This window comes from Hydra vulgaris, chromosome 12 (assembly GCF_038396675.1).
Source record: "Hydra vulgaris chromosome 12, alternate assembly HydraT2T_AEP".
NCBI classification, from domain to species: domain Eukaryota; kingdom Metazoa; phylum Cnidaria; class Hydrozoa; order Anthoathecata; family Hydridae; genus Hydra; species Hydra vulgaris.
In genome coordinates this window covers 13,294,166-13,317,500 of record NC_088931.1, presented here as the reverse complement: position 1 = coordinate 13,317,500, position 23,335 = coordinate 13,294,166, and the positions used below count along the sequence as shown (strand labels likewise).

The window sequence follows — 23,335 nt, the reverse complement described above, 5'->3', positions numbered from 1 at the left end:
TTAATGATAAAAAAGGTTTTTTTACTGGCTTGCATGCCTTCATTTTAAAATCAACCAAAAGCCTTCTTCTAACTGTTCGGTCACTTACTTTTTTCTCAATAAAAATTTCTTTTGAAATCTCATGTGCAGATAGCCGTGGATTTGCCAATAAGTTTGTCAGTTCTTGAGGTGGTTGCTCTGGACCTGCCTGATTTCATCTTTGAAGTAAAATTTAATTGGGGCTCTTCTTTATGCCTTTTTATAGTTCTACTTACAGTTGATAATGAACAACCAAGCCTTTCAGATATTTCTCTTTGAACTAAACCTTGTTCATATAATGCAGCAATAATTCCTCTTTTTTTAGGTGAAAGCTCTGGCATAATATAGCTGATAAATTGCTTATGAATAATAAAAAACGATAATAAATTGCGCAATATACAAATATGTAACTATAAACATATTGCTATGTAAAAACAAAAGCATCAAACTTTCAAAATTTATACTTTAGATCAAAAATAAATTTTTTTGGTCGTTAAATGTTTTGTTCCAAGACTTTTGGCCACCACTGTGTATATATATATATATATATATATATATATATATATATATATATATATATATATATATATATATACACACACACATGGGGGTGAAACCTCAATTTTTTCTGGTCACCCTGTAAGTGAATTAAATATTATACATGTCTTACTTGAGTCATCTGCTATGATAATCAATAGTCTAGTTTTTTAATTTTTTTTTTTTTTTCTTGGGTGAAAAAACTTAAGAAAAAAATTTTAATGGCTAAATACTAAAATATTACTAATAAAAACTGTTTAATTAAAAATAAATTGTTAATAAAAAAAGTGAAATTGAGGATTAGGAAATAGCATGCAGCAAAAAAGTTTAAAACAATAACTAAAAATAATTTTTTTATAAAAAGAATGATTTTCTACAATTCTTATTTAATCTTCAATCAAAATTAAATTTGTTGAATGTTTAAAACATGTTTTTAAATTTAAACTTAATTTACCTTTTTTAGTCATCATTAATAGTTTTTTATTAGATTGTTTGACAAGGTTTATATAAAAATTTAATTTGCTTACAAAAAACAAAAGGTGCAACATTTTTAATGATTCACATGCTTATTCACGAGATTCAAAATGCGGCTAATACATATAAAAAAATGATGCATAAGTATTTTTAATTGGAAAAAAAAAGTAAATTTGAAACTCATTTTGAATTGAGGAAAAATGCAACTGTAATGTTTAAATTTTTTTAATACACTCACATTTTAAATTAATAAGAAAAGGAACTTCAAAATGCAACAATAACATTTTAGATAACAATGTAATTGCACTTAAAAATATTTTAACCATTACATTTCTTTAAAACTTTTTACTATGTTTAGCAAATTTATATAATGTACTCTAGTGTATTAACTTTTAAACATAGTGTACAAATTACATACATTTATAAACATAGTGTACTTTAAACTCTTTTTTGAAGGTTTCTTACAAATAATCACAATGAATAAAATCTTCATATATATCTTCAAAAGCTATATCAAAATATAGTTTTTTTTAATAAATATTTTTTTGTAAGAAAAAACTGTCTGATTGTATATATATATATATATATATATATATATATATATATATATATATATATATATATACATATATATATATATATATATATATATATATATATATATATATATATATATATATATATATATATATATATATATATATATATATATATATATATATATATATATATATATATATATATATATATATATATATACAGTCTTCACATGTGTGTGTGTGTATATATATATATATATATATATATATATATATATATATACACACACACACATGTGAAGACCTGTTTTATGATACAATATTATAATGATCTTGTGGTCTTGTGAATTGTGAATTTAAGATTTTTTATTACACTGTTGAAAATTGCAGACATTCGACTAACTGAAGAACATCTTAGTTTCATTTTCAATCAAGTGTTAATGCAATCTTGCAATAAAGAAAATTTGTAATGTATATGGAGACGTATAGAAAATAAATAAAGCCAACATTTGTTTAGAAAATTTTCTAATGGTTTTGACTTGCTTAAATAGAATCAAAGTAGACGCCCAGTAGGGTTTGATAATAATGATTTAAAAACACTGGTGGAAATGAATTTTAAACTGAGTATCCAGGAAACAGCAAACACTACTCAGACTACTTCGTCAACAGTTTAAAGACATCTTCACAAATTTGGGCAGGTTTGCAGCAGGGTATTTGGGTCCCACATCTATTGTCATAGATAAATAAAGATCACTCTTTTGTGCATATAAAAAAGTGATTTATTTTTACAAAGGATTAGTACTAGTAATAAGAAATAGCTCTTGTACAACAACAACAACAAGCACACCAAACAATGGCTTTCTCCAAAGCTGAAAATAGCTGTACCTTTTTTTTTTTTTTTTTTTTTTTTTAAACATCTTCGCTTCCAACAAGGCAGCCACTAATTAAAGTTGGAAGTTACTTAGAGAGAAAAGATGAAGATTGTAGAGCAAGATAACGATTGACGGACGACTTAAAAGATTGCAAATTATATGAATCAGGAAAGCAAGATGAAGGAAGCGAATTCCAAAGAGCTGATGTTCGAGGAAAAAAACTAGACGAATAAGCGATTTTGGAGCACTTTTTTTTGGAAACAGTCACAGAAAAAGGATGACACTAAATTGAATGACGAGTAACACGAGAATGAATTATAGTAGATGGCACAAGAGACGCTAGTTCTTTAGAGCAGTGCCCATTATAGTATTTGTAGAAAAGAGAAAGAGAAGCAACATTACAACGATTCGATAATGGTTGGAGGTTGGCTGCAAGAGCAGGTCCAACTATGTTTACAATGCGTTTTTGCACTTTGTCTAAAAGAGAAAGCGCATCATTAGAAGATCCGCCCCAGATATGACAACAGTATTCCATACAAGGCCGGATTTGAGATTTATAGAGATAGAGAATAGAATCCGAAGTAAGAAAGTGACGAGCTCGATAAAGAGATGCAACCTTAGCAGATGCTAATTTTGCAACTGATTTGATATATGGTTTCCAAGAAAGATTGGAAGTAAGAGTTAATCCTAGAAGATGAAGAGTAGGTGACTCATCGAGTACATCACCGTTCATAAATATAGGAAGATCTAAATTATTGCGATAACGATTGGCTGAAAAAAATTGAGTTTTATCTGAGTTAGAGTTCACCAGCCACTGTGAGCCCCATGCTGTAGCAGAAGTGAGATCCTTTTCAAGCTCAAATGCCCCCTCCAAGCAATCAGAGGGTGATGGTTTCTTTTCACGACAAGAATAAATGGTAGTATCATCAGCAAACAATGCCACCTTAGATGTGAGAATATCTGGAAGATCATTAATGTAAATTAAAAAGAATATAGGGCCAAGGATAGAACCTTGAGGAACCCCTGAACTTACAGAATAAGAAGAAGAGTGTTGTCCATCGAGGACAACTTTTATGCTACGATTGGAAAGGAAGGATTCAATGATCTTAAAGATGTTACCGGATACACCATAAGAAGAAAGCTTATGGAGAAGACCAGCATGCCAAACTTTATCAAAAGCTTTTGAAATATCAAGAGCGATGGCCTTAACCTCTCCACCTTTATCTAATGCACGATAAAACCTGTCAGTTATTACTGTTAGCAAATCAGCTGTAGAACGAGAAGATCGAAATCCATATTGATGGTCAGAAAGTAAGTTATTCGATTCAAGATGAGAAATTAAGTGTTTGTTAATTAAAGATTCAAAAACCTTGCTTATGATAGGAAGAAGACTTATAGAACGGTAGTTAGACGAATCGGATTGCTCTCCAGAATTTTTGAAGATAGGAATAACAGATGCCGCTTTCCAGCAGGCTGGAAAGCAAGACTCTGATAAGCACTTGTTGAATAGTTTTGAGAGTATAGATGAAAGCTCCGGAGAACACTTCTGCAAGACAATAACAGGTATGTTGTCTGGGCCACAAGCTGTAGAAGAGTCTAGGCAGGAAATCACATTAGATACAGAAGCTGGAGTGATATGAATGTCAAGCAATGGATCAACCTGTTTTTTGGCAAGAGTTGATATTGATGAAAAGTTCTTAGCAAATAGTTCAGCTTTGCCATTAGGTGAGGTGACAAAGTCTGAACCATACAAGAGAGGTGGAACTATAGATTTGCCCTTATTATTGATATTATTAAAGATTCTCCAGAAGTCACGAGAGCCTAATTTTTGAGATGAGATACGAGATTTCATGACCTGAGAATAGCGGGTTTTGGGTGTTAGACAAAACCTTTTTACAATTGTTTCTAGCAGCATAAACAGACGTCTGTTTTCTGGAGAATTGTTTTGCTGATAAATATGGAAGTAACGGTTTCGATTGACAATCGCAGCAGCACAGTGTGAAGAAAACCATGGAGGAGAGTGAGGCTTGACCTGGAATCGTCGAGAGGGAATAAAAGATTCCATGCCAGCCTGAATCCATGAAGTTATGTAAGAAGCACATTTGTCGACAGGAAGACGAAAGATTTCTACCCAAGGGCCATCACAAAGAAAATCACGGAAAGAATCCCAGTCAGCTTTACTGTAGCTGTAAGAGGTTTGATAATAGGGGGATTCAGGTGATGAAGAAGAATGAGATATTAGTTTTAGAGAGATCAAACTGTGATCAGAAGCACCTAAGGGGGAATGTGGAGAAACTGAGCACTGACTAGGATCAGAAACAAGACATAAGTCGAGTAGAGAAGGTAAATGATTCGGGTTGTCTGGAAAGCGAGTTGGAAAGTTGACTATTTGAGTTAGGGATTGAGAAAGGCAAAAGTTGTGGGCTTTAATGCCTGCCGAATCACTGACACTAGAGCCAAGCCATTCAGAGTGGTGAGCATTAAAGTCACAAACAACAACTATGTTAGCTGATGGATAAAGAGAGAGGGCTTGGTCAATATGATCAGAAATAACGTCAAAAAGTGTGCAGTCTCGAGATGAAGGAGAGCGATATAGAACAAAGAGAAAGGCAATAGAGTGAAGTGGTGCTAAAAGAAAGCACATAAAAGAATAGTCTGTGGATTCAAACCTAGTTTCACGACAAATGGGTGAATTCTTACGAATGTAAATGCCCAGGCCAAGCATGTGACTATTGGAGTCTTTACGAATTAGAGGAAGATAACCATCAACACTAAGATCACAAGATGAGACAGTCGAACTCAAATTAGTCTCACAAAGAGCAAGTAGGTCTGGTGAACTTTGCAAGAGATAAGACTCAACAGAAGAAAAGTTATTTCAAAGACCAGATGGTTTCGAATAGGTTTTTAACCTATTCCTAAACCATCCCTCACTTTAAAGAAGGCGTTATTGTGTGTTATTGAAACCAAGAATAACAGTTATGGGGTCATTCCTTACAAGATTGTCTTATTTCAAAAGTATTTAAACTGAATATTAGAAATAGATTTTTTTTAAACTAAATTAACAGACACATTAGTGCATCTAAAAAAAAATATCTTCACTCCATCATTTATTATTGTGCATGTGTAGGAGATTAAAATTTGGTAATCATTTTTAATATTTTATGATATAAGAAACATGAGTTTCTTAACATAAAGTTCTTTTAAACATTTTTTATTTATTTTTTAAATTTTAATTCTCAGATTAAACATTTGTGATTAAATAAGTTTGTTAATAAATGATATTATTATATCAATTATTAGTTGGTATGTTATTAAAAAGAAAAAAGATATTTTTCATTGTCAAGACCACGACTAATATAACAAATTTAGTTTTTTTATACAAACTAAATTTAATTTTTTTAATTAGAAAATATTTAGCAAAAGCATTTTAGCTGAAATGAATATATATGTAAAAAAAAAAAAGTTATAAAATACTTGTCTGGAAAAAAGTAAAATGCAATTCTTTTTTGTTACAACCGAAACACAATGTTTCGATGTCTATATGTGTCATGTTGATGATTAAATGCGTTATTTCGATATTTAAATGCATTGTTTAGATGTTCAAATGCGTCAAAGAAGAAGATTTAATTCAAAAAACCTTAATTAAAAAACGTGTTTTAAAGAGCATTTTAAATAATTAATATAACTGTGTATATAAAGGTTATGAACTAATTGTAAATATAACTTATTTTGACATATTCTACATAAAAATATCGGAAACATATAGGTATTAAAACAATACCCAAATCGCACAAACAAGTTTGTAAAGATTATAGAGAAAGAAAACGTAATTAAAAGAAAAAGAACAAAGTAGTATTCGTCGCCAATAATCAATGCTAGAGTAAGAATTGAATAAAAAAGGAGGTTGCTAAATTACAACAGCGTAAACACAGAGATCTTCAAAAAGTTCAAGGTATCATTGATATTCCTTGTTCTTCCTCAAGTCAAATGGAAGAAGTCATCTAGCATTCAAGTTTGTCAGAAGCTCCTGCTGTGAACCACGTTAAATTGGCTTTACCAAAGTCACCACAAAAAGTATCTGAAATGAACATCTTTTAACCAGACATATCAAAGATAAAAAAACACATCCATTTTTCTTCCAGTGCATTCAATCATGTACTAGAGTTTTACAACTGCAAAGATATACCTTGATGGACTACAGATATGAGAAAGACTTTAAAAAAATCGATGGTGAAAAATTTCAAAAACGTTACTTGTTACTTAAATTAAGGGAATGTTATGCCCTGTATGCAGAAGAATTTGGTGGCGAGATAAAATTTGGAAAATTTTATCTTGCTACCAAAATTGAAGATGAAAGTGCACTTCATCCAGCTCATTTAATCAGAGACGCCTCTTGAAACCTGCTGTTGTCTAATTTATAAAATTTTTATTAATATAAGCAACACTTTGACTTCAAACCTTAATTTTGAATCTTATAACACAAACTGGGTGAACAAATGGATTCTTTGCAGCCCTCTCAATCTAGATTGCCTCTTAATATCATGTTGTTTTAGTGCTTACTGTCCTAACAACCAAATGCTATCACCATCCAAATAGAAAAACGAAGAATGCAGTGAGTTACATAAATTGATATAAAGACAAGGTTACAAATCGCCTACAGCAGGGATTGATCAAACAGTCTTTGTATGCAACATATACAGAGTTTTTGAAAATGCTACCTCAATTTCAGATTAAACATTTAGTTAAACAACAACAAGCAGCTGTTTATAGCCACTAAATAAATAATATTATGGATGGTGAATTATTAATACATTTTGATTTTAGCCACAACTATAGCTATATTTATCAAGAACAAGTTCAAAGTGCTTATTGGAGACAATCTCAAATAACAATCTTCACTGTTGCTGTTTATGATAAAGATTTGAAAAATATGGTTGATTACTTAACAGATAAAAATGATCACAGCAAAACATGCGCCAGTGTATTCCTTGAATTAACTTTAAAGGTATTTTTCTTGAACAGTTCAATTTTTACATCTTTTATTTCTATTTTTGAGGGATGCAAAACATTTGTAATATACTTTTTAAAGGCTTATGCAACCAATTCAGTTACACACAAAGCAACATTTTGAAGTGATGGTCCATCTTCTCAATTCAAAAACTTTAAAATTCCTAAAGCATTGTCAAGTGACTTTTAATATTCCAACTTTAAAGTGGAATTTTTTTGCAACAGCCCACAGAAAAGAAGCCATTGATGTGATAGAAGGAACTTTAAAAAGAATAGAATGGTAAAAGTTTAAAGCAAGACAAGTTATTATTCAAAATGCGTGGCAGTTTTATGAAGCTGTAAGCAAAGATTCAACTGTAAATTTAATATATTTGACTGAAGATGAAACTGATCAACATTATAGTCACCTAAGCGATACTTTACTACTAGCAGAAAAGGTTGAAGATGTACAACTTTACCATTACTGGAAAGTTATGAATGAAATTTTTAGCATGAAAAAAATATCACCACTATCAGACGAATAACACAGCAAACAAAAAATCGTTATTTAGTATATTGATTTGTTTAGTTTATTTAAATTTGTAAAATTTCTGAATTTCTAAAAAATAATTTAAAAAATTATATTTTTAATTTGTTGAAAGTTTTTTACAAAAAAACAAAACTACTTAAAAAAGTGCTGTTTCTGTTTTTGTAGCTGTCACGACCGTGACTGATTTTATTTTCACAGCGATGCAACTAAAGCATAAAACTTACTGTAAATTTTTCAAATAGTAGTACATGACTAAATGTACTACTGTAATACCAAAAAAAAAAAGCTTTATTAAGTTCCTTGCTTACATTTTTACCTTTGAAGTAGAAATGTCACAACCCCGACTATATGGAATGACCCTATGGCTGATTTGTATGGCCAACAGCCAGATAGATTGTACAACCAGTAAATCTTTAAAGAAAAGTGTTTTTATAAAAATAATGTTAAAACATAGAATATTACTAACAGATGTTATTCATGCATTTTAAATTTTTCTAATATGCCAAAAAAATATAGCAAAACTGTTGTTGACAAATATTCAAGAGTATGGATAAAAAATTTAGTTTCATTTGAAAAACGTCAAGAATTGGTCTTATTATATAACATCAAGTATTGGTTTCATTTGAAAAACATCAAGAATTGGTCTACCTTTTATTGAAAAACCATTAGACTCATTTAATAGAATGATAAAAAAAACTTTTATTATTGGATGTTACAAAAGAAAGAGTAAAGTCAGTTGCTGTCGAAATATGTAAATTATGGAACAAACTCAACTTTCCAACTATTTCTAAAAATTCAGTTGGAAGAAAAGTTATAGAAAAATATGACAAGTATCTTAAAAAGCTTGGCAAAAGGGAAGAATGTTTTTGGAGATCTTTTTGATATCACCAATATTAAGGGCATGTGGCTTAGTATGGAAGATAAAAATTTTTATAACATACAATTATTAAGTTTAGGAGAGATTGGTCACAGTACTAACACACAAGTGTCATTATATTCTTTAAAAGTTAGAGTTTGTAATGCAAAAGATACAACTTCGACAAGCAGAAATAATTTCCCAGTTTTTCTAATCTTGTGATAACTGAATCTTTAAGTACAAATAAATCAGCTAGAATCTGTAAAAAGTTATATGAAAAAGGTATTGAAATACAAATAAATCAGATAGAATCTGTAAAAAGTTATATGAAAAAGGTATTGAAATAAAAACTCCAAGTCAGATAGGAATATGAAGATCAACTATAAGGCACAGGGAAAGAAAGAAGAAAATTATTACTAAAATAGTACAAGAAGAACATTTCTGCCTACATTTTGATGGAAAGAAAATAAACAAGTCTGAGTACTAAGTTGTAATACTTCAAAATGAGAACAATAAAATCAATTTAGGAATTGTTAAATGTGAAAGTGGAAAATCCCATGATATTTTTGAAGCTCTAAAAAAATTGCTAAATGATTTTGATGCATGGAAATGTATTACAATGATACGTGACACAACAGCATTAAACACAGGAAAAATAAATGGTAGATTGTAAAAATACAAAATGAAATGGAAACCAGAGGCTTTACTAAACCACAATATTTAGGATGTCAGCATCATATACAGGATTTCATTTTAAAACATGTTGTAGATTATAAATCAATAACTCCTGGTTTTGATTACAAATTTGTAAAGGATTTAACGTAAAATTATGAGAATCTTCAAAAAAATTATACATATGAAGCTGAGCCTAATTATTACATAAACCTAGGATGGCAAGAGGACTTCAAATTCCTTTATGAGTTATGCTTTTTGTTACTTTACCAAATATTAAGTTGCATAAGCTTCCTCCATTGCACAATGCAAGATGGAACTCTAGAGCATCATATGTTCTTATTGCCTATTTTCTTATACCAACATGGAGGAGCGAACTTGAAAATGCAGCAACCTTTATTGCAAATCCGTGGAAAAAACTTTGGTTCAGCAAACAATAATTTGATGATAAATTGTATGACCTTATACTAGATCCATTGATTGAACTTAAGTGTACAGCTGCTTTAAAGTGCTTTATGAAACACTGGAGCAAAGTAGATAGTAAACTTCATATTCCAAGGACAAACATCATTGCTGAACATAGTGTTAAAATGATGAAAGATCTCCTTAAAAATTCAAAAAAATGGGAATATGCAAATGTGAAATTTATTGGAAAGAATGACCTGTGAAGCATTTAACTAACTTGCAGAAAGTAATTACTTTTATTAATCCACTTATGCAATTTTTAAATACCAAATATAATTTACAGTTTGTTTTATTTATTTTTGTGGCTGTTTATTATTGTGTTGGAAATAAACTTTACATGGCCTTATGTAATATATGAAAAATTATATTATTAACTAAGGGAGGAGGATATTTTTGCAACTGGACAATCAATAAAACAGTTTTTTTTTATCAATTACTCAACATTTCTCAGGTTATAGAAGTATGGGTACAACAGATTCAAAAAATGTCAAAACCCTAATATATATATATATATATATATATATATATATATATATATATATATATACATATACATATATATGAATGTATGTTTATATATATATATATACATACATTTTTTCAATCAACCAATCAACTAATTGGAACAGCTATGGGAGCAAAAATGACTCCACCATATGCTTGTTTAGTAGTAGGATATCTTGAAGAAGTGAAATTATTTCCTAAAGTATTACCAAATTTTTTCAATGAAATTTAATGCAAGAATATTCAAAACAATTTCAAAAGATACATGGATAATGGTTTTGTCACTTTGATAAAATCAAAAAATGCTAATTTGCTGTTAAAGTGTCTCAATTCTTTACACCCCGATATCAAATATACAGAAGAATAATCTAAAATTTTATTTATAAAAAAACCACACAGTACCAATTTTTAAACTTTTTAGGCATAACAGTTATTCTACATGATAACAACATTATTGAAACAGATATTTTTTATAAACCTACAAATTCTCATGATTATCTAAATTACAATAGTCATTACCCTAAACATACAAAGGAAAATATGCCTTTTACATTAGCTAAGCGGATCATTTTGTATCTAATCCAACAAAAATAGAAATCAGACTTCAACAACTAAAACAATTTTTAGCTTGATGCAATTACACAGTAAAAATTATCAATAATGGAACTTTTAAAGCTTGACAACAGGAACCAGCACCTCAAAAAAGAGAAGAGAACAAAATTATACCTTTTGTAACTACAAATTTTGCAAATATTAATTTTGAAAATTTTTTAACTACTCTACATGGTATTTTGAAACTGTCTGTTTTAGACAATAAATTAAGATCAGTTTTTGAAAACACTTCTATTGTACTACCACAACACCAACGAAAAAATATTTTAAGACACATAAGTACACCAAGTTTTAATAAGAAACCAGTTTTTATTAACAATGAATGCAAGGTTTTAAAATGCATTTCAAAACGTTGTAAGTTATGTACTATGTATCTTCAGTTTGTTAACCATTTTACCACATCATCTGGTAAAGTTTGGTACATTAAAACTTCATTATCATGTTATTCAAATATTATTTATTTTCTATCATATCATGGATGTGATGGAAAAACAACATATATTGGTAAAACTAATAACCTAAAGTTAAGAACGAATCTACACATTTAGACATGCAGAACAGGTATTGGTTCAGATAAACTTGATCAGCATGTTTTCAATTGCCATTAAAATGAACCTTTTTTAAAATTATTTCTAATGTTAAAACTCTCAAATGAGAATTTACTTCTTATTTATGACGCTCACCTACACAAACAGGGACATGACAAAAAGAACATATAAACAGAAAATAATTATTTTAACATTACTTTTAAAATTTCCTTACCAATAAGAACCAAGTTATACTGTTTTTTTGTTAATTATAGTTTTTTTTAGATAAACCTTAATTACTTCCTTTTTAAACTTTTCATAGGAGGTAATATAATAATTAATAGGAAGTTCAATATAAAGAGTTTTTTATAGTTTTTTTTATAGTAAATCTCTACACAGCTGAAGATTTTATATGAAAGACCTTCTGTGTTAGAGAAAAATTTAAAATATTTGTTAAAATTAAAATAATAAGTATATTTTACTCATTTTAGTTTGAATAGTTTTTCTTTTGTTACCTGGAACTTTTACTCATATATATATATATATATATATATATATATATATATATATATATATATATATATATATATATATATATATATATATATATATAAATATATATATAAATATATATATATATATATATAAATATATATATATATATATATATAAATATATATATATATATATATATATATATATATATATATATATATATATATATATATATATATATATATATATATATATATATATTAAACATCTTCGCTTCCAACAAGGCTGCAAGCAGCCACTAATTAAAGTTGGGAGTTACTGAAAGGAAAAAGATTAGGATTGTAGAGCAAGATAACGATTGACGGATGACTTAAAGGATTGCAAATTATATGAATCAGGAAAGCAAGATGAAGGAAGTGAATTCCAAAGAGCTGATGTTCGAGGAAAAAAACTAGACGAATAAGCGCTTTTAGAGCACTTAGGAACAGTTACAGAAAATGGATGACACTTAATTGTATGACGAGTAACACGAGAATGAATTTTAGTAGATGGCACAAGAGACGCTAGCTCTTTAGAGCAGTGCCCATTATAGTATTTGTAGAAAAAAGAAAGAGAAGCAACATTACAACGATGTGATAATGGTTGGAGGTTGGCTGCAAGAGCAGGCCCAACTATGTTTACAATGCGTTTTTGCACCTTGTCTAAAAGAGAAAGGACATCATTAGAAGAACCGCCCCACATATAGCAACAGTATTCCATACAAGGCCGGATTTGAGATTTATAGAGTATTTCATACAAGACCGGATTTTGAGATTTATATATATATATATATATATATATATATATTATATATATATATATATATATATATATATATATATATAGATATATATTTATATATATATATATATATATATATATATATATATATATATATATATATATATATATATATATATATATATATATATGTATATATATATATATATATATATATATATATGTATATATATATATGCTTAAGACAGCTCCAAGAAAATGCTAATAATGTTCTTTCCCTGTTACTGGGCATTTCACATGATTTAAACTTATTGCAAGCTGTTTAGTATAATTGAAAACAGAAGTTTCCAAGCAATAACTGTAGATAAGAAACAATATAGTATATAGAAAAAAACTTTATAGTGATTCTAAGGTTACTGGATAAGAATTATTAAATTTTTTTTTACTATAAAATGAAGAAAATAATTAACTTTAAAAATATTTGAATATTTTACTGCAAAAGAAATATTGTTTTATAACAATTCATACTTGAATTTGGTGCAGTGTGTCTTCTAATCATTGATTTCTGACTGTCCTGCTGTTTATTATTCCAGTGCTGATTTCTGTTGAATGGGATATTTAATGGAGACTGATTAATTAATGAAGGAGTATCATACATCTCCTCACAAATATTTTGGATTTCAATTGCATCATTCTTGTCTGCATTTTTAAATAACTTGGGCTTGTCATATATGGATGCATTTTGATCAAGATCATGAGACGAAGCTAATACATAAACATCTAATTAAGTTTCTGTTGTTCAAAAACATATTTTTAAAATATAAAACAAATATTGTAACAAAAAAAAGTTCTCACTCATTGTTTCATAAACATCTGCACTACCACCTGGACTGCTGAATTTATATTGCTCTTTAAGCGAATTGTTGCTTTTATTGAGCTGTATAAATAAAGACTTTTTTAAATATCAGTTACAAAAATTTACAAAAACCAGATTATTAGAGTCATTTGTATTTTAGGCATTCTGCACCAAATTTTTCTTTATGAAATTTTCATATGCTGCACAACTACTCTAAACTCAAGTTATGTGGAAAGCATAAGAAAAGCAAGTTAAATAATTCTGTTTACTTTTTACTGTTGTAATAATGATTTATTTTTGTTTTGTTTTTTTAAAAAAAGCAACATCAAAAAGTAAAAACTAAACAGAAGAGTAATTAACAACAATAAGCAGAAAAAAAATTATATACAATACTATAAAATATCACAAAAAAAAAAAATTTTTTTCTTGCACAAATGTCAAATATTTTTTTGTACTAAACAAGGTTGTAAAGCTCATTAGAACCAGCTTTTATCATAGTGCAAAAATAATCAGATAAAATAAATTTGAAGTATTGACTCCTTGTGTTTGGGACTCTAAGATCACAAATTGCATCATTAAAAAGCATTGTATGGAAGTATAAATCCCAGAATTATAACAAAAAAGATTCCTTTATACATAATCAGCCATAAACATTGTCTTAAATTAATTGGCCAACAACTTTTACAACTTAATCTTAAAAATAATTTTTGCTTTGAACAAAAAAAAAATTGATTTTTATATCAAGATATGTAAAAAAAAAATATTTCATTTTTCTTTTTTTTTTTAATTTTTTTAAATTTAAAAAAAATTTTTTTTAAAACATTTAATAATTACTCTTCAAAATAAGCAAATATACTTTGTTTTTTGTTTTTTTTTTAAACTTAGATTATATCAGATAAAACTTTTTGAAACATGAAAGATTACAGAAGTCTTTAATTTATTTTTAATTATCTGACATATCATAAAGTTGAATTACTTTTAAAAATAATTATCAAGGCGATAATTATTTTTAAATGTTTAAGAGGTTATTGGGATAAATCTATGTTTATCAAATTAGTGTTTAGAATTTTGTTTGACTAAAAAAACCTAAATAATCGCAAGCAATTTGTTTATACAGATAATACTATATCATATAACTTGTTAAATATTACATTTGAAGTTCTTTCAGGATCCATATTAGAACCTCTCTATTTCTGTAGCAAAAAATTTAAATAATAAAATTATTAACAACTAGATTACTACCATTCAGATATTTATTACTTCCATGATTTGCAATAGTAAATATAAAAACTGTTTTTTTTATAAAAAAGACTAATTTATAAAGACCACTTCTTAAAATAAAACCACAAAATTAGCTTGAAACTTGAAACATTTAAAAAAAAATTTCTTACTAAGCAGCTTCTATCAGGTGATGGTGGTACTAATCTTTTTACAAAACCATCAGAGCATTTCACATTTGGTAGCCGATCAGGTACAGGTGGTACTAAAAATATTTCATGAGTTAAAGATTTCCTGATAATTAAACTAAACCCTAATCAGATATATAATTTTACGGGTGCTTACTGCATTATAATTGATTGTTAAATACAATTCTCTTTGGCTTCTTTTTTAACTGTTTAAGCCAACAATTGTTAATTGTAGTTTTATCTTTTAAATAACTTATCAACTGTTTAAGTCAACAGTTAGTTGTTAGTTGCAACCTTTTTGATAATGCGACTAGCATTTTTTTTTTAATCTTTTACACGTTTATAAAATGTTATAAAAAATAGTTATAAGAAGTTATTGATAATAGTTAAATTGACAATATATATTATATCAACAGTATACATTGTATCAAAGTATACATTGCTTCAACAATATATTGTTGTTAACAAGTAAAAAATTTTTTAATAACAATTATCAGTAAATTCAACTACAACTACTACAATACAACATAATATTTATTGTAGTAAGATAATGATATAAAAAACATAATAATGATTAAATCCAACAACATCTTTATCTGAAGCTGCTGTTTTGGATATAGAGCCTATAGAGCTTGGGGATGAGGGAAGAGAGTGGGATGTATTATTAAGGTTGTAGAGTTTTTTTAAAAATTACTACAATTAAACACGAGTAGTTTAAACTTTTTAAAAATACAATATACTGGCACTAATTTAAGAAATTTAAATTAGCCATATTTAAACTACTATATTTGTAGAGAGATGTGATGGGGAGTGGCGTGGGTGAGTGATGGGTTTGGTGAGTGGGGTAATGGGGTCGTTCTAAAGAAGTATGGTATAATTGTTAATTATTTATTATATATAAACTACTGTTTATGGTATAATTGAGATTGATTGAAAACTATTATTTAACAAATAAAAAAATATTTGATTTTTAAAAATTTAAAATTCTGAAAAAAAAAAAAAAAAAAAAAACTATTTGACATCGATTTACAATATGAGACTTTGTCGAAGATATATTGAATACACTTATAGAACTTTTTTTTTTTCAATATTTTATTTTGTTTACATTGTGCCAAGTCAGCATTTTGATTGTATTGTTGACAATTGGTGAACTTGGAGCAAATATAGTAAATTTTGTTTCATTGGAGAAAGCATAAGAATTAGAATGGTTAAACAAGAACCAAGTTGGATATTTGTCAAACCATGCCCTCCACTAAAAGAAAGCAAAGACTGTGGTGAGAAGAACGAGTGTGAATATGTATGCAATGAACAATTAGAAGTTTGTCAATGTCCAAGTGGATACAAATTAGATAGCAAACACAAATCTTGTCATGATGTCAATGCGTGTTTTCCTAGCAATGGGCTTGGACCATCATAATTTAAATTCTACATGCAAATGTTCTTGTCATGATGGTTTTATTTTAGCACCCAATAAACACAATTGTTTTTTTGAAAATAAAAAAGAATTATGCTCTCCGGAAATAAAACATTTTGTTAATGGTACATGTGTATGTTCAAACCAACTTCATGGTTTAAGGTGTGACAGAAATGAAACATTATGTAAAAATGCAACTAGTGAAGGTCAAACTGTGTGTTTATCTTTTATACAAGCCCCAAATAAATGTGCAAAAAAAGGAAATCTACTTTTACTTTCACTTTTATCAGAAATTCTACCATACACATATTCTACATACCATACACATATTCTACATACCATACACATATTCTACATACCATACACATATTCTACATAACATACACAGATTCTACATACCATACACAGAGATGTATAAATACAAATTGGATTTGTATTTGGAAACATTATTCAGTGGCATTTATCCAGAGTTAAATGATTCATACAAATTAAAAGAATTTCTGATAATGTTTAAAGTATTGTGACCACTTCAAAAAGTTCCATCAGATTATTTCCATCAGATTATCAAATCTTTCAAATCTTTGAATATTTTCTTTTCAAATCTGGAGCTTTCATACACTTTTGTCCTACACAACTTTTTCATTTTGATTTAATTTTGTGATTAACACTCTTCTTCAGAGTTAGTAAAAGAGGAATCAGCAAGCATCATTATTTGTAGCCAATCTTGCTGAAAAGAATTGCTGTAACAAGCTGTCATTATGTACAAAAGTACCTACTTGTGAATATAAAGTACAAAATAGTAAATACTACCATAATATTGTTGTTCATGAATATTGCTCCTTATTTTATTGTCAACTGTTCATAATGTTCAATTGTTCAATTTATTTTAAAACAGCAATTGTATAAAGGTATCTGACTGATAAATTAATAACTTTAAACTAACTTAATAAACAAAAAGATTATTATTTATGGTAACTAATTATAATTTTATATTTGTTGCATGTGAATAAAGCATCTGATTCAAACTACTAATCTTTTAAGCTTTTCTTCTATATTCAAAATAAAAATTCAAAAACATTATATATTCAGAAAAATCTTTATTTTTAAAAATTATTTGCTGATGGCTGTTTACAAATTGAAAAAAGGACTATAATAATTATTTTGCATGGTGTTCAGTATCATGGTGAACGGTATCAACAACCGGTATATTATGGTTGTTCAATAAAAGCAAAATTGCTCATATGCTTTGTAATTGTAACTTTTTTGCCGAATTGGATAAATGAGAAAATTTTTAAAATGAGAAATTTTTTCTTTCACAGCAAGGAAAGTTTTTCACTCATTTTCAAGAAACTTTCAGAGTGTTTTAAAACACTCCAGAATACTCTGGCACCTTCTTGAATGTCCTGCTATCTTTTAGAGTGTTCTAGAACTTTTTATGTTCTGAAAACTTATACAATTTCTTATTTACTTGGTGAACTGGCTTTCCTGTTTAAACTTGACAGATGCGACAATCATTGGCTTGAATCCTAATTTTTGTTTCCTGAACCTTGGACACTTTTAGAAGTTTTCATGGTTTTCATTGGGAAAACAATGAATGCTGTCAAAAAGTTAGCTTCTTTATTAATAATCATCTCTGATAAAAAGTTATGCAAAGATTCTCATAATTCTCCTTGAAAGCATGTCAGAACTTATGTGCTGATTTTAAGAAACAATTTTTAGATAATGAAAATCCTTCTTTTGAAGAAATTATTTTTAAAAATTAAAATATTACAGGTTAAATAGAATTAAAATTTGAAAATAAAAAAACTTGCTAAAATAAAAAATGTGAAAATTATACAATTGAATGTAAAAAATTGTTCTTATATTATACATTTTTAAACCTTTTGCGTAACATGTTCAGATTATAAAACCTTTTGCGTAACATGTTCAGATTATAAAACCTTTTGCGTAACATGTTCAGATTATAAAACCTTTTGCGTAACATGTTCAGATTATAAAACCTTTTGCGTAACATGTTCAGATTATAAAACCTTTTGCGTAACATGTTCAGATTATAAAAGTCTTATAAATCATACAGTAAAAAAATTTCTATTAATGAAACAATACAGTTTTGAGAGCCAATAATTGATGTGGGGAGGTGTGACGATAACAGGTATGGAATACATAAACTTCTTCTGCATTGAAGGGAATGTTAGGGTTGTGAAATAAAAATCAAATCTAGTCTTCCAAAAAAACTTGCAATACTTATGTATAGAATCGGCTTTACTTTTTTATATTTTTAAACTTTTTTAGAAATATTATGCCTAAAAACATCATGAAATATTTACACATGTGAACCAAGAAAAAAAAGTTTATTAAATAAAACAAAAATTATAAGACAAAAAAAAAGTTTATTAAATAGAAAAAAATAAAAAATAAATATTATCTAAATTTAGATGCAAAAAATAAATTTTAAACAATTAAAATAAGTGAGCAACTAAAACCCTCATTGAAACCCTCATTGAAACCCTCATTGAAATCCTCATTGAAACCCTCATTGAAACTCTCATTGAAATCCTCATTGAAACCCTCATTGAAGCCCTCATTGAAACCCTCATTGAAACCCTCATTGAAACCCTCATTGAAATCCTCATTGAAACCCTCATTGAAACCCTCATTGAAACCCTCATTGAAACCCTCATTGAAACCCTCATTGAAACCCTCATTGAAACCATATTGAAACCCTCATTGAAATCCTCATTAAAAAAAAAATAATAATAATAAACAGACAAAACAATATATTCCACAAATGTGTATAATTCCATAAAATATGTAAAATTTTACAGTAGGTAAAATATTTATGACTTTAATTTATGAATTTAATTTTGTAATAATTATAAACCAACAATTTAATTTTTAATATAAACTTTTATAAATTATGACTTTTTATTTAAGAAAAATCCTGTAAAAGAAAAAACAATTGATTAGCGATTTCTACTAATTTGTTATTACTCTATTCTTTAAAAAAAATTGAAATAAATATATACAGTATTTGCAGGTAAAAAAAAGAAAAAAAAAAAGAAAAAAATGTTTGCTGCCCAAACCCTTAGTCAATGTAGCAGCACATAGAATAGAATAAACTAAACTTTGTTCAATTGTTTATTTAAAATCTATAATTTTTCAAAAATTTTTACATTTGAGCATAAGAAGATATTGAGAAGACAAAACAAGAAAAAATTTTTTTATTGTTTGCACAACAATTTAAATTAATTGTAAACAACCTATTGTAAACAACCTATTGTAAACAACCTATTGTAAACAACCTATTATAAACAACCTATTGTAAACAACCTATATTGTAAACAACCTATTGTAAACAACCTATATTGTAAACAACCTATTGTAAACAATCTATTATAAAAACTTTATTATTTGTACAACAATTTAAACTAATTGTAAACAACCTATTGTAAAAAAAACTGTTTAAATTCAATTATATACATACCTGATACATTTAATGGTAAACTAATTGTTTTATCAAGAAAGTTTTTTTGTTTAGCTTGTGGCACATCATAAATATCATCTTCAATATTTTGAAAGATTTGAGATTTTTCTTGTGCCTCTGTTCTTGGGATTGAATGTGAATTTTTCTTTTCATTGTGATTCTTAGAGCATGACTGCTAGAAAAAGAAAAAATGTTATTACTTCCCAAAGTAATATATTATTCTTTAGTCTATATATGAATAAACATATGTAAGTATGTATATATATATATATATATATATATATATATATATATATATATATATATATATATATATATTGTTGTTTTGATTATGTAATAATCAATTTTTTCGATTTGAGAGTGATCAATATAAAGTGAAATAATCACAAAATAGATCAATAAATAAATAAAAAGGTAAGATGAAAAAAAACAACTTTTTTACGGTACTTAAAGTTTCATGCCGTTTGCGGCACTCATCAGCCATATATTTAAATCAAGAAAAAACCGTTCAAAAATACAATTAAAAAACCGTTACAAAATTAAAGAAAACAACAATGGAATGAGTTCTGACGTCAAATAATAATAATAGTAATAATAATGACAATAATAATAAAAAAATAATAATATGGAAAAACATCTTTTTTAATCGCCAGTGTCATTTTGGGAAAGAAGGAATCTGTTTTTATGTCTACACTTCGAAACAATCTCACTCCTTTTATTCAATAAATTAGTATTTTTATAATATAGAATTTCATATTTTTCGGTGAGACATAATTTGCAAGATTTTGATGTTGGATTATATGCTTTACATCGCCTGAGAATTTTCCACTTAACTATAGGGACTAAATTAGCTTCTTTTAACTTCCATACATGTTTTGAGAGTTCAGTATCATTTTTGTATTTAGAGATGTTAAATGATTTAACGTGATTAGCGTATCTTAATTTAAAAGGAGTCTCACTTATCCCAATGTAGGATTTTTCATTAGAAGATGAATCAGTTGTAACAGTTGCTTGATATACAATGTTGCTTGTTAAACATTTATTAAACAACGGACAGAAATTTTTATTATAGCAGTTACAAATGTTTGTCAATAAGTTTCAAAAAACAATTTCCCATGTTGGTGCTAACGTTTTTACTAAATGGAGGGTTAAACCAAATGATGTTGCGGGCTCTGTTCCGTTTTGGAGTTGATATTGTTATAGGATTATATGTTAGACTACATTTATAACCAGACTTTAATAAAGCTTCATTATATAGAGGAATAGTATTTTGAAATATCTCTTTGTTAGATGAATTTGTAGACAATCTAAGTTCAATCGAACGTGGTATTTGTTTTAATATACTTGGCGGGTGATTTGAATCAGCATGGATGTAATTTAATGTATTATCAGGTTTGAAATAAGGTTTAAAAGTGCAGTCACTAAGATTTAGAGTCACGTCAAGGTAGTTAACAATTTTCATGTTACATTGTATAGAAATCCGTAAGCCATTGCATTTAAATATTTTGACAATATGCTTTTTTATTTTTTCCATTTGAGGGCCGCTTTTATTACTAAAAACTGCCAAGCCATCGTCACGGTATAAACCAACCTCAAGCTTGTTATAAAATTTTGAAATTTGAAAAAGAAGAAATATTCCTACCAGCTCACAAACCTCTGCACCGTCGAACGCTCCCATGGAAACATCAAATAAACTACTTGGTTGCTTTATCCAAACTTGATCATTATTAAAAAGCAAAGACTTTCTTGCATGAAAAATTAGTGATATGTTTTCTTTATTTAATGTTAGGTGTTGCTTCGCAAAATTGATAGAGTTTTTAAGAAGTGTTTCACTGATAGAAGGGTAGAAGTCAATAATATCAAAAACTAAAAATTTATAAAGGTGTTTATCTTTTATGGTCTTAAACCAATCGATAACATTTCGAGTGTTTTTCCATTGATTTAATTGTAAAATATTTCTTAAGTCTGTATTAATTTTAGACAGAATATCTTTACTAATTTTACCTCGTTTTTAGCAGGATTCAATAAACGGACAGTCGGATTGTTTTCAAAATTATCTTTATGGTCTTTTAAAGTGATAAAACAATCTAAAAATACTATAATGGTTGATGTTCAAACTCATTTGTGGTTTCATGCAACTAAATACCATTTTGGAAGATCCTGGCTTTAGAAAATAAATTGAAGCAATGTCTCCTAATAATAAATAACCCAGTAGTAGTTTAGTAAAAAAATTGTTTTTTACTAAAATAACTAAAATTACTATGTAAAATTAGTTATGTATAACTGAATTATACATTTTATTTAATAATCACAATTATATAATAAAATGTATAATTCAATCAAGAGTGATCTGGTGCAAGTTATATCTCTCTTACAACTGAAATTTGGAAAGCAAATAGTTTAAATAAGTATCTGCCTTTCTACTTTTTGTCAACCTAGAAATTAAAATATCAGAACGAAGATGATGATAAAATAAAAAAGTTGGATAAATGAGCAGACACAAAAAAAAAAAAAACATAATTTAATACTTAAATCTTCAGATTCTGATTGTGACCCGAAAAAATAAAGCATTTGAAAAACCATATATATATATATAAATATATAAATATATATATATATATATATATAAATATATATATATATATATATATATATATATATATATATATATATATATATATTTGCAAATATAAATATAAAAATAAAGAATGTTTTTGGCTAGTTTCTAAACAAAATCAAGCAGAATTTGATTTTAAAATCTTGGGAAAAAGGACAAGAATAAAAAAATGTAAAAAATGGGGATTGAGTAAAAAGGAGCTAAAAGAAAAAAAAAAGCATCAGAGAGCAAAACAAATTTGCCTGAGAATTTAAACCTGATTTTGCAATAAATAGATAGAATGATATGTAAGTATATGCTTAGGCTAAGCATGCGACTATTGGAGTCTTTGAAACTCAAAGGATAATAGCCATCAACACTGAGATATGAAATCAAAACAGCTAAATTAGTTTTACAAAGAACAAAATTGTCTGATGAATTTTCAAAGATCAAATGAAAAGTTGCTTTTTTGAAAAAAAAGCACAGGTTGAAGATCATAAACATTAGTAAAAAATAAATTTAAGCAATTTGGTAATGAGTTTTGTATGTTTAATACTTTTAAGTACTACAGAAATGAAGTTATTGACTTCTTTAAACAATATTATTTGTATTTACCTCATTTCTACTAACCAACCTTAAATTCTAACAAAAGGCCTCTTATCTGGCTGCAATAATGCAAATCAAAAGTGATA

General features: G+C 27.4%; 1 protein-coding gene across 4 annotated transcripts in view; it reads right to left on the bottom strand.

Annotated features, from left to right (window-relative positions):
• Nucleotides 1-23,335, bottom strand: part of LOC124807980 (phosphoinositide 3-kinase adapter protein 1) — a 93,691-nt gene that overhangs the window by 35,106 nt on the left and 35,250 nt on the right. For 2 of the 4 annotated variants that reach the window (XM_065812242.1, XM_065812244.1), the window contains exons 9-12: nt 20,048-20,222; nt 15,135-15,226; nt 13,743-13,824; nt 13,416-13,652 (exon numbers count right to left, since the gene is read on the bottom strand). In XM_065812242.1, coding sequence (XP_065668314.1) covers nt 13,416-13,652; nt 13,743-13,824; nt 15,135-15,226; nt 20,048-20,222 — 586 coding nt within the window. The remainder of the gene's footprint in view (nt 1-13,415; nt 13,653-13,742; nt 13,825-15,134; nt 15,227-20,047; nt 20,223-23,335) is intronic. The other 2 variants (XM_065812243.1, XM_065812245.1) reach the window with 1 other exon arrangement.